Raw genomic sequence first — 12,975 nt, 5'->3', positions numbered from 1 at the left:
TCACTGCCTTCCCTTCCCTCTTGCTACCTTCCCTTCCCCTCCCTTCATGCTGCATTCCCTTCCCCTCCCCTCTCCACCCCCATGGACATCTCCCAGCAGTCTCCGTGTGCTGTTTTAACGTACCGAATTTCGTTCAATCCTGTATTGCTCCCCCCCACTCCCACCTTCTCCCCCCCCCCACTCCCACCTTCTCCCCAAGTCTCACTATCAAACACAAGTCGAGAACCCCTCCCCTCACGCATACCTCCTCCAAAACCTCCTTCCTCCCCACTTCCCCTCTCTGCCACGCTCCCACCCTCTCCCTGAGTGTAAAGTGATGTTTGGTGAAGCATTGCTCTCCCCCCTCCCCCTTCATAGCTCACTCCTTCCTCACTTCTATGAGCTCCACCACCCCTCCTCCCTTCTCACCCCTCCCCCTCTGTTCAGGGAACTATTTGGGAGTGAATTTTAAAGTTTAGCTTTGAATTTAAAATATATTCCCCAGAGTGTATCATGCATGAATCAGATTCAGAGTGAGCCAACAGGAAGGGTGCAAAGGTCACACAACATGTATGAGCATGCAGGCAAACAGGCAGGCAAACAGGCAGGCAGTATGGGCTTTAAATGCTCCCGTCTGGTTCAAAAGAAAATGTTGCTGTTTGGGCGTGTTTTATTGCCGTCTGTCTGTCTGTCTGTCTGTCTGTCTGTCTCTCTCTCTCTGTCTCTCTCTCTCTCTGTCTCTCTCTCTCTCTGTCTCTCTCTCTCTCTGTCTCTCTCTCTGTCTCTCTCTCTCTCTGTCTCTCTCTCTCTCTGTCTCTCTCTCTCTCTGTCTCTCTCTCTCTCTGTCTCTCTCTCTCTCTGTCTCTCTCTCTCTCTGTCTCTCTCTCTCTGTCTCTCTCTCTCTCTGTCTCTCTCTCTCTCTGTCTCTCTCTCTCTCTGTCTCTCTCTCTCTCTGTCTCTCTCTCTCTCTGTCTCTCTCTCTCTCTGTCTCTCTCTCTCTCTGTCTCTCTCTCTCTCTCTCTCTCTCTCTCTCTCTCTCTCTCTCTCTCTCTCTCTCTCTCTCTCTGTCTCTCTCTCTCTCTCTCTCTCTCTCTCTCTCTCTCTCTCTCTCTCTCTCTCTCTCTCTCTCTCTCTCTCTCTCTCTCTCTCTCTCTCTCTCTCTCTCTCTCTCTCTCTCTCTCTCTCTCTCTCGTTTTCCCCCACCCTCCTCCTCCTCCTCCCTCTCGTTTTCCCCCACCCTCCTCCTCCCTCTCGTTTTCCCCCACCCTCCTCCCTCTCGTTTCCCCCCACCCTCCTCCCTCTCGTTTTCCCCCACCCTCCTCCCTCTCGTTTCCCCCACCCTCCTCCCTCTCGTTTTCCCCCACCCTCCTCCCTCTCGTTTTCCCCCACCCTCCTCCCTCTCGTTTTCCCCCACCCTCTCGTTTTCCCCCACCCTCCTCCTCCCTCTCGTTTTCCCCCACCCTCCTCCCTCCCGTTTTCCCCCCACCCTCTCGTTTTCCCCCACCCTCCTCCTCCCTCACCCTCCTCCTCCCTCTCGTTTTCCCCCACCCTCCTCCTCCTCCCTCTCGTTTTCCCCCACCCTCCTCCGCCTCCTCCCTCTCGTTTTCCCCACCCTCCTCCTCCTCCTCCCTCTCGTTTTCCCCCACCCTCCTCCTCCTCCTCCCTCTCGTTTTCCCCCACCCTCCTCCTCCTCCTCCCTCTCGTTTTCCCCCCACCCTCCTCCTCCCTCTCGTTTCCCCCCTCCTCCTCCCTCTCGTTTCCCCCCACCCTCCTCCCTCCCGTTTCCCCCCACCCTCCTCCCTCCCGTTTCCCCCCACCCTCCTCCCTCCCGTTTCCCCCCCACCCTCCTCCCTCCCGTTTCCCCCCACCCTCCTCCCTCCCGTTTCCCCCCACCCTCCTCCCTCCCGTTTCCCCCCCACCCTCCTCCCTCCCGTTTCCCCCCACCCTCCTCCCTCCCGTTTCCCCCCCACCCTCCTCCCTCCCGTTTCCCCCCACCCTCCTCCCTCCCGTTTCCCCCCCACCCTCCTCCCTCCCGTTTCCCCCCCACCCTCCTCCCTCCCGTTTCCCCCCACCCTCCTCCCTCCCGTTTCCCCCCACCCTCCTCCCTCCCGTTTCCCCCCACCCTCCTCCCTCCCGTTTCCCCCCCACCCTCCTCCCTCCCGTTTCCCCCCACCCTCCTCCCTCCCGTTTCCCCCCACCCTCCTCCCTCCCGTTTCCCCCCACCCTCCTCCCTCCCGTTTCCCCCCACCCTCCTCCCTCCCGTTTCCCCCCCACCCTCCTCCCTCCCGTTTCCCCCCCACCCTCCTCCCTCCCGTTTCCCCCCACCCTCCTCCCTCCCGTTTCCCCCCACCCTCCTCCTCCCTCCCGTTTCCCCCCACCCTCCTCCCTCCCGTTTCCCCCCACCCTCCTCCCTCCCGTTTCCCCCCCACCCTCCTCCCTCCCGTTTCCCCCCCACCCTCCTCCCTCCCGTTTCCCCCCCCCACCCTCCTCCCTCCCGTTTCCCCCCACCCTCCTCCCTCCCGTTTCCCCCCCACCCTCCTCCCTCCCGTTTCCCCCCCACCCTCCTCCCTCCCGTTTCCCCCCCACCCTCCTCCCTCCCGTTTCCCCCCCACCCTCCTCCCTCCCGTTTCCCCCCCACCCTCCTCCCTCCCGTTTCCCCCCCCACCCTCCTCCCTCCCGTTTCCCCCCCACCCTCCTCCCTCCCGTTTCCCCCCCACCCTCCTCCCTCCCGTTTCCCCCCCCACCCTCCTCCCTCCCGTTTCCCCCCACCCTCCTCCCTCCCGTTTCCCCCCCACCCTCCTCCCTCCCGTTTCCCCCCCACCCTCCTCCCTCCCGTTTCCCCCCCACCCTCCTCCCTCCCGTTTCCCCCCCCACCCTCCTCCCTCCCGTTTCCCCCCCACCCTCCTCCCTCCCGTTTCCCCCCCCACCCTCCCTCCCGTTTCCCCCCCACCCTCCCTCCCGTTTCCCCCCCACCCTCCCTCCCGTTTCCCCCCCCTCCTCCCTCCCGTTTCCCCCCACCCTCCCTCCCGTTTCCCCCCCACCCTCCCTCCCGTTTCCCCCCCACCCTCCTCCCTCCCGTTTCCCCCCCCACCCTCCTCCCTCCTCACCCTCCTCCCTCCTCTTAGTATTCCCTCACAGCGAAGCGACGGGTGTTATTTGATCGTTGTTTATCACCAAGAAAGCCCCAAGAGGCCTACGGCCTCGACTGGCCGAGTATCCTCGTACCGGAGGAGGTTTCCCCGCCATCCGACGCGAACGAGCCGCTCTCCTCCTCCTCCTCCTCAGAACTGTCCGCAATCTCATCCTCCGCATCGTCATTCAGCTCCCTCACGTCTCTCCGCGCTCGGCTCGGCATGGCCGCCGCAACCTTTCTGACAGGTACAAAATTCCAAACACAACGTCGGTTTTTAACGTTCATGAAGAGATCTCAGTTCCCGACCGCTCGCCATTGTCGGAAGTGCTAAATGACGGAATTATTTTTCTGGACATGACGAGCGTGAAAAAAAATCTCTCTGGTTATTATTAAACACAAAGCCAAAGCAATTGATGAGGGAAAGTAAAGCTCGAGTCCTCTCAAATGGAACAATAAAGAAACGTGAAGCGAACAACGTCACAAACGTTTTGTTCCGCCGTCCTGACGTCACTGATGGAGGAGGAAGATTCCTGGTTCCTCCAGTTAGGCCCGAGGCGTTAGTTGAGTTTTTGTTACTCGATGTTAGAGAGTTTTACTTTGTTCCTTCATCACCTTCACCGTCGTTGCTCAGATTTTGTGACATTAAAATTTCATCATGGCGACGACAGGCGGGAAGCTCCGTATTCCCAAGGTGGCGAAGGTGAGTTCAAAGCAAACCCGGGATGTTGTGTACTCTGGAGAATCGAAAATGCCTTGGCCGAGCTGCACATTTTGCATGTGGGATAAATGTGATTGAAGTCCATGTACATGTGATCGGGGTCCATTGGAGATAGATGTGATTGGGGTCCTTTGGGGGTAGATGTGATCGGGGTCCATTGGAGGTACATGTGATCGGGGTCCATTGGAGGTACATGTGATTGGGGTCTATTGGGGTAGATGTGATTGGAGACCATTGGGGGTACATGTGATCAGGGTCCATTTGAGGTACATGTGATTGGAGTCCTTTGGGGGTAGATGTGATTGGGGTCCATTGGAGGTACATGTGATCGGGGTCCATTGCAGATAGATGTGATTGGAGTCCTTTGGGGGTAGATGTGATTGGGGTCCATTGGGGGTAGATGTGATTGGGGTCCATTGGAGATAGATGTGATTGGGGTCCTTTGGGGGTAGATGTGATTGGGGTCCATTGGGGGTACATGTGATCGGGGTCCATTGGAGGTACATGTGATCGGGGTCCATTGGAGGTACATGTGATCGGGGTCCATTGGAGGTACATGTGATTGGGGTCTATTGGGGTAGATGTGATTGGAGTCCATTGGGGGTACATGTGATCAGGGTCCATTTGAGGTACAATTGATTGGAGTCCTTTGGGGGTAGATGTGATTGGGGTCCATTGGAGGTACATGTGATCGGGGTCCATTGGAGATAGATGTGATTGGAGTCCTTTGGGGGTAGATGTGATTGGGGTCCATTGGGGGTACATGTGATCGGGGTCCATTGGAGGTACATGTGATCGGGGTCCATTGGAGGTACATGTGATTGGGGTCCATTGGGGTAGATGTGATTGGAGTCCATTGGGGGTACATGTGATCAGGGTCCATTTGAGGTACATGTGATTGGGGTCCATTGGAGGTACATGTGATCGGGGTCCATTGGAGGTACATGTGATCAAGGTCCATTGGGGGTACATGTGATCGGGGTCCATTGGGGGTAGATGTGATCGGGGTCCATTGGGGGTACATGTGATTGGAGTCCATTGGGGGTACATGTGATTGGAGTCCATTGGGGGTACATGTGATTGGAGTCCATTGGGGGTAGATGTGATTGGGGTCCATTGGGGGTACATGTGATTGGGGTCCATTGGGGGTACATGTGATTGGGGTCCATTGGGGCTACATGTGATTGGAGTCCATTGGGGGTAGATGTGAGTCGCGTGCATTGGGGGTACATGTGATTCGCGTGCATTGGGGGTACATGTGATTGGAGTCCATTGGGGGTAGATTTGATTGGGGTCCATTGGGGGTACATGTGATTGGGGTCCATTGGGGGTACATGTGATTGGGGGGACATGTGATTGGAGTCCATTGGGGGTAGATGTGATCGGGGTCCATTGGGGGTACATGTGATTGGGGGACATGTGATTGGAGTCCATTGGGGGTAGATGTGATTGGGGTCCATTGGGGGTACATGTGATTGGGGGTACATGTGATTGGGGTCCATTGGGGGTACATGTGATTGGGGGTACATGTGATTTGGGTCCATTGGGGGTACATGTGATTGGAGTCCATTGGGGGTAGATGTGATTCGCGTGCATTGGGGGTACATGTGATTGGAGTCCATTGGGGGTAGATTTGATTGGAGTCCATTGGGGGTAGATGTGATTGGGGTCCATTGTGGGTACATGTGATTGGGGTCCATTGGGGGTACATGTGATTGGGGGTACATGTGGTTGGAGTCCATTGGGGGTACATGTGATTGGAGTCCATTGGGGGTAGATGTGATTCGCGTGCATTGGGGGTACATGTGATTGCGGTCCATTGGGGGTACATGTGATTGGGGTCCATTGGGGGTACATGTGATTGGGGTCCATTGGGGGTACATGTGATTGGGGTCCATTGGGGGTACATGTGATTGGGGTCCATTGGGGGTACATGTGATTGGGGTCCATTGGGGGTACATGTGATTGGGGTCCATTGGGGGTACATGTGATTGGGGTCCATTGGGGGTACATGTGATTGGGGTCCATTGGGGGTACATGTGATTGGGGTCCATTGGGGGTACATGTGAGCCGGCCATTGGCGCAATTAAAATCTCCCTCTTTCCTCCTGAGGATGGGGGAGAGGGCTGGTGACACATTCAAGTCGTTTATCCCGTAATGCTGATTAATTATTATGTACAGGATAGAGGGGAGGGGCAACCAGAATTTCTATGGAGGGCGGGGGGCTTTGATGGAATATTTAATTCTTATAAAGCTCGACAGTCGACACTGTCACTACTTATCATCAGAGATTGGCCGACGATCAAGTTGTATTATTAGATTTTGAAGGATATGTGAGGAAGTTTGGTCCATCATGGCTGTTCTATATCCACAACCCCTATTAATTTAATGAAAAATAGCATTGACAAGCAAGGAGTTTAGTCGTCTATTAGCACGCATTGGCCTGCTGTTTTCAAGAGGCAGCCGAGGTACGTTAACGTCCACACCGTAAATGCAGATGGGGAAACTGCCTTGAGGTCCCAATCCGAAGGACCGCATGCTCTGACATGTGCACGTTGTCCTGGTGCTGCATCAGGGCATATTTGTGTCACGTTAATATGTGAGCGAGCGAACCCAGGTTACATTGCTCGGTGGTGAGCACGCTGCTAATGCAGCTTATCCCGCCGCCTCGATTTGCAGCAGCAGCATTTGTAAGTAAAGTAAATTGACTGGAACGGAAAGAGGGCATTAAACAGAAACTTCTTGGGAAATGTAGGAATAAACGACTGCAGCTCTTGGTTGAGAGCTTTTCCTGTTAAATTGGCGTGTGAATGAATGTGCTTGCTACCACCGTTGTATTCACAATGCACGTTGCCCCTATATCCGCATCAGTCACCGTCGCTCTGTCGTGCAGGTGAAGAACAAGGCCCCGGCCGATGTGCAGATCACAGCGGAGCAGCTCCTACGTGAAGCCAAAGAGAGGGAGCTCGAGCTTCTGCCGCCACCTCCTCGCCAGAAGATCTCTGATGAGGAAGAGCTTGCTGATTATAAACTCCGCAAGAGGAAGGCATGCCGTGCTTTTGAACTGGTTTTCTCACCTCTGACCAAAAGAATCTTAGTTGTACTCATTTTTATGTGTCGCGAATCCTGGTTCACCGTTCACTTGCCTCTGTCGAGTATGCTCTCGGTTTTGTGTTGACTCGGAAAGGTTCGTTTCTTGCAGGCTTTTGAAGACAATATCAGAAAGAACCGGACCGTGATAAGTAATTGGATAAAGTACGCACAATGGGAGGACAGTTTGAAGGAGATTCAGAGGTAAGAAAGTCCAGTACTAGTATTTTTATTTTCCTTCTTCTTCCATGTGGCCTCATACAATTATTGATTCTAATTTACATGTCTGTGCTGTTAAGTTCACGCTATGCCTGTCCAATTCCTGGAGCATTTTCACTCTCCTGCGTGAAGCCCAGTCGAGCTGGAACTTGACCATAATAATGAGCCTGGTTTCATTTGGTCTGTACTATTATTCTTATTATTACTACCACTACTAGTATAATGAGCATACTCTGCTCTCTACTTTTGTTCTGGACCTTGCATCATTACTGTAGTGGCATTTTTGTTTTCCTCTAGTTTACAAAAAGTCTCAACTCTGTCGCCAAAGATGATATCGTGTGGGTTATAGTGGTGTGTTTATGACCATTTGGTGATCTACACCATCTGAGCCTTGAACACACACTTGAAGGTTCATTATGTTGGGAAATGCAATTACAGAAACATTTCAAAACATTTTTAATGAAACTTTGCATATTGATCAACATTGGAGGATGCATGAAATATGTAACGATTTTTTGGATTTGACCCCCACCCCCGGTTCATACCCTAAAAAAGGGGGGGTGGGACCTGGGGTCTCGGGAATCAAAACGGGGAAAAAAATTAACCCAAAATTTGATATTGTGTCATTCCTGGTGGAACTTTTTGCTGTCTTTCAACTTTGCGTTATGAAGGAAGTGTGTGGGGATTTGCGATGGCGTGCCATCGACTTCATTGTAGTTTAATTTTTAGATCCTCGTGAAGGATCTCCCAAGTCTTACTCACGTTGTTGTTCTTCATCTTCTTCTTGTGGATTTTTTTGTTTCACAGCCTAGTTTTCATCGAAACTTCCTGAAACTTGGCGTACATATGTAAACGTACCCTGCGCAGAAAGTAACCATCTCCGGTTTTGAAAATTCCTCCTAGAAAAAAGTTATGACTTCAAAATATCTCCGCTAATGGAAATCACCTAAAAAATTATCTCAAACTAGGCAAGCTTTTTGAATTCTGTTTGCGGGAATCGAACAGGGCATTAGCAGAGATGAATTACCACACATATGATACATCACTATGACGTCATATCAATTTTTATGACGTCATTCCTACTTTTTGACATTTTTTGTTTCACAACCCAGAGTTTTCATCGGATCTTCGTGAAACTTGCCATGTATATGCAGAAAGCCCACGCGCAGGCAGTAACCATCTCCGATGTTGGAAATTTTTCCTAGAAAAAAAGTTGACGTCATAATATCACCGCTAATGGAAATCGCCTGTACCATTATCTCCGAAACTAGGAAAGCTGTTTGAATTTTGTTTGCGGGAATCAAGCCGGGCATTAGCACAGATAATTTATCGCAAACCTGATGCATCACAATGACGTCGTATTCGTTTTTATGACGTCATCATTAAGAGGACGAGGATCTTAGTTCATTCGAGCTTGTTTTTAAGGGTTGTACTGTATATGTTTATATGTATGTTGTTGTTCGTCTTTCGGCTGCTCCCGTTAGGGGTCGCCACAGCGGATCATCCGTTATGATCCGCATACTGATTTGGCACAGGTTTTACGCCGGATGCCCATCCTGACACAACCCTGGTCGCCTCTTACGACACAGGGATAAGGATTGGGTTTCGCCATGATTCCGGGCTGCCCTACACCCTATCATAGCGCGGCCCAGTGCAGAGCTCCCGTCATCAAGCGATCCTCCAACCCAAGCCTCCGAGTAGCCGGATTACAGGCGCACGCCACTACGCCTGGTATATGTTTATATGTATATATTGATATATTCATTTTTTTCTGGTTCTTCTCAGGGCTCGATCCATCTATGAACGTGCTTTGGATGTAGATCACCGCAATGTGACACTGTGGTTAAAGTATGCCGAGATGGAAATGAAAAACCGGCAGGTGAACCATGCTCGAAACATTTGGGACAGGGCTGTCACCATCTTACCTCGGGTTAACCAATTCTGGTAAGGCCAACCCCACATAAAAATAAAATGATCTTCGTATTGGCTTAGATTAAATGTGGTGAGAAAATGTGGTTTTCTTTTGACGACGGAGAAGCACAATATTTTGCCGTGTTATGCAGGTACAAGTACACCTACATGGAGGAGATGCTATCCAACGTCGCAGGAGCACGGCAAGTGTTTGAGCGCTGGATGGAGTGGCAACCAGATGAGCAAGCTTGGCATTCTTACATCAACTTCGAGCTTCGCTACAAGGAAGTGGATTGGGCACGAAGCATTTATGAGAGATATATCCTTATCACTTGAATAACATTAGTATATCTAAACATATTTTGCAATTAAGCCTGGTGTTTGCTTAATGGTAAAGGTGGCTGGCTTAAGATCTTAGGGTCTTTAATTTGAGCCCCTTTCCTGCCGTTAAATAATACTAGGTGAGTTGACTCAGCCTGTCGTCCATCCGAAGTCAGGAAAATAAGTACCAGCTTAATTAAAACAATGGGCATTGCACTGGCAGCACAACTGTGCTCCCAGCAATGATGCAACCAGAAGCCACAGGCTGCATGTGAAATGAATGAATTTTGCAAATCAAGCAAAAAAAATTGCACATTTTGGAGATAATTTCCACTTTATAATTTTCTTAAATTAGAATTATTGTAATAGTTGCACCAATGCATTTTAAACATTGAGTATGCAGAAAAAAAGAAGGGAGGGATAGGGGATGTAAAATTTCCTGTCTTTTTCCATCATATGCAATATATAGACAACACATTCGATTTGCATGTCCTTCTGGTAGAATAGCTTTCCTTCTGACTTCATATATATATATATATATATATATATATATATATATATATATATATATATATATATATATATATATATATATATATATATATATATATTGTGGCTTTTATCAATGACTTTTGGGGATTTCTGCTGCATCGTGAACCTGTGCTCCAGATAAGGAGCACAGGTTAAGTGCCTCTGCTGGTTAAGGCAGGAATTTGTAATTTGACCATGGTGCCCGGTGATAGCTAGCTTACTCTTTGCGGAGGACACCATTGAATCTTTTACGTATACCAACGAATGCTAGTCGACGGAACACCAGTTTAACATCCATACAAAGGACGGCACACACATTGATGAATCGCTCTGCCTGTGAACACTGCAATAACAGTTTATAGCTGCGGTGGGATTCTAACCCAGGGTCGACAGCTTAGAGGCGAGTATGTGTACGTGTATGCCATCCTGCCAGCTCAGAAAACAGGTCGGGTTTGTATTCAGTGTATCTAAATATCCTGTACTTACCCGACATCCATCTTCATTGCGTTGCCTTTACTGTTCATACTTGTCATCGTGCACCCGGAAGTGAAGAACTGGATAAAGTACGCACGTTTTGAGGATAAGCATGGCTATGTGGCTCTGGCTCGCCGTGTGTACGAGCGCGCAGTCGAGTTCTTTGGTGAGGACTACGTTGAAGAACAGCTTTTCGTAGCTTTTTCACGCTTTGAGGAGCACCAGAAGGAGGTTCTTATTGCTGTTTTTATTTTTACAAGCATTACACATATTCCTGAGCTTAAGCCTTTTATTCCTCACTGTACATGCATTTTCATTTTGTCATTTTATTTCGTGTAATGTTGTTCTGCGTCTGTTTGGGTGCTTCGGACGTGTGCTTGTTTGCTCAACAGTTTGATCGCGTTCGTGTGATCTACAAGTATGCACTAGATCTCATCCCCAAGCAGAATGCTCAAGAACTCTTCAAGTACTACACGACCTTTGAAAAAAAGTATGGGGATCGTCGTGGAATCGAGGACGTCATTGTTGGCAAACGTCGGTTTCAGTATGAAGAGGAGGTCAAGGTAGGCACTTTTGCTCTTCCTGCTTTTCTCTACATGTTCCGCCTAATTTCCTCTGCTGTTAAAACGCAGGCATGGGCATTAGATCCATTTCCCTGTTGTCATGCTGGAATCCACTAATTGTACAACCGGGTTTGCCTGTTTGTGGTGCTTCAATGGAAAATAATTCAGCAGGTGCTCTGGAGCCGCACAAATGTTGCACAAATAAGAAAAGGAGATGTAATATTAATACGAGTTCCGTTACAAGGAACTTCAACGCATGAGGAGGCCATTCGCACCCTTCAAGCCTGCACAATGTTTTTGATTATTTGTCCATGCTCTATCCTTTTTCAAATGCTGTGTCAAGCAAAGAAGCAGCTCGGGCTGGGCGATACCTCAATATTATCTGCTCGATAAGATCATGTAAAAATGTCATCAATGAGATACTACATTTCTCAAACTGTCGATATATTAGCACATTCGATAATGGAAAAAGTGGTTTGCAATCTCGTAAACTGAAGATTTTGAAACGGATTTTCATTGATTTAGTAAGAATATCGACATGAAGGACTCATTTTATCGTAACCCGATAAGACGTATGCAAGACTCTCACTTTTCATGCGAATGGTGAGAAAACTTCGTCCCATCTCAATTGCTAGTTCTCCTGCTTCATCATCAGGGTCTTCTGTTGAGTATCCTGAGCCTGTGTCTGTGGAGGAGGATAACTATTTGCACCGGTACAATCACCACGTCTGAACTCGGGCTCAGGACTCGGGGCCCCGTGCAGGAGAGCTTTTATTAAGATGGCGAAGCACACACACACAAACCACTGCCCACTGGCGAGCTCACAAAGCCCTCAGAGCGTCAAACACCATAGTCAAGCACAACACTTACTCCATCTCCCCTCCCACCATCGTGGTCAATTTGCATTTCAAATAACTGACCAAATACAGCACTGGAGCATCAGGAGGAACAAACAGACAGAGATGGAGTCTGGATAAGATTCGGGTTTCGGCTGCTACTGCTCTACCCTGAAACCCATCCAGATTGCAGCCAAGTGAACCCTACAAAAACTATTTGCAAGATTCACCCCTCCATAGACAAAGAAAAAGCAAGAAAGAGATATAGAGAACAGAAAGACATATAAAGGACAAAAGAAAGAAAGAGAGAGATGGAGGACAGAAAAAAAACACACACTCACTCACACAAACACATACACCAACAGAAAACAGCCACACTACATACCAATGGAACAAAGAAAAGTATTCCAGAAGCAAGAACAAAGAAAGAATGCTGGATGCCGGGATGACGTGCACGTCTGTAAAGGCCTAGCCTAGTGCTCAACCTAATGATATCCCAGACGTAATGACATCCCGTAATGAGCGTGACAGGCAGAGGGACAGACAAAGAAATCTGGACACTTTAATATACAATCTATCTATAATTCCAGCAATGTGTGTGTGTGTGTGTCTGTCTGTCTGTCTGTCTGTCTGTCTGTCTGCGACCGCCGTTTCTCGACGACCGCCGGTCCGATCTGATTGAAACTTGCCAAGAATATTGCCGGGGCCCCGCAGATGTGCCTTTTCGAGTTTTGATGTCAATCGGACGAGCGTTTCCCAAGTTACGGCCATTTATCTCTCGACCAATGACAAGACACGGTGCTATGACGTCACAATTATTATTTATTTATTTATTTATTGCACGATTGACGGTCCGATCTGATTGACACTTGACAGGAATATTGCTGGGGACCCGCTGATGTGCCTTTTCAAAGTTTGATATTAATCGGATAAGCGGTTCTCAAGTTACGGCCATTTATCTGTCGACCAATGACAAGACACGGTGCTATGACATCACGAATGACGTCACAATTAATGTTTGTTTATTTTTATTTATTTATTTATTTGCATGATTGACGGTCTGATCTGATTGAAAATTGCCAGGAATATTGCTGGGGACCCACGGATGTGCCTTTTCGAGTTTTGATATTAATCGGACGAGCGGTTCCCAAGTTACGGCCATTTATCTGTCGACCAATATCTGCGAGAGAGGGGGACGGG

General features: G+C 49.6%; 2 protein-coding genes and 1 pseudogene across 5 annotated transcripts in view; 1 reads left to right on the top strand and 2 right to left on the bottom strand.

Moving 5' to 3' along the window:
* The window catches only part of LOC147013918 (breast cancer metastasis-suppressor 1-like protein), a 30,316-nt gene extending 26,876 nt beyond the window's left edge, over positions 1-3,440 (bottom strand). For all 3 annotated transcript variants that reach the window (XM_085851284.1, XM_085851286.1, XM_085851285.1), the window contains exon 1: positions 3,205-3,440. In XM_085851284.1, the coding sequence (XP_085707410.1) occupies positions 3,205-3,397 (193 nt within the window). In that variant the 5' untranslated portion in view covers positions 3,398-3,440. The remainder of the gene's footprint in view (positions 1-3,204) is intronic.
* CRNKL1 (crooked neck pre-mRNA splicing factor 1) overlaps positions 3,152-12,975 on the top strand; it is a 32,812-nt gene continuing 22,988 nt past the window's right edge. Inside the window, exons 1-7 of one of the 2 annotated variants that reach the window (XM_085851269.1) lie at positions 3,152-3,357; positions 6,724-6,876; positions 7,033-7,124; positions 8,925-9,083; positions 9,203-9,369; positions 10,429-10,607; positions 10,769-10,939. In XM_085851269.1, the coding sequence (XP_085707395.1) occupies positions 8,998-9,083; positions 9,203-9,369; positions 10,429-10,607; positions 10,769-10,939 (603 nt within the window). In that variant the 5' untranslated portion in view covers positions 3,152-3,357; positions 6,724-6,876; positions 7,033-7,124; positions 8,925-8,997. Of the gene's footprint in view, positions 3,358-3,511; positions 3,813-6,723; positions 6,877-7,032; positions 7,125-8,924; positions 9,084-9,202; positions 9,370-10,428; positions 10,608-10,768; positions 10,940-12,975 lie in introns of those variants that run through there. The other variant, XM_085851268.1, reaches the window with a different exon arrangement.
* LOC147013917 (signal recognition particle RNA) lies at positions 8,732-8,872 on the bottom strand (annotated as a pseudogene).

Source organism: Eptatretus burgeri, chromosome 13, assembly GCF_056783735.1.
Source record: "Eptatretus burgeri isolate ZD-2024b chromosome 13, Ebu_testis_v1, whole genome shotgun sequence".
NCBI lineage: Eukaryota > Metazoa > Chordata > Myxini > Myxiniformes > Myxinidae > Eptatretus > Eptatretus burgeri.
The sequence above is the reverse complement of the archived record's forward strand: the minus strand, read 5'-3'. Positions and strand labels throughout refer to the sequence as shown.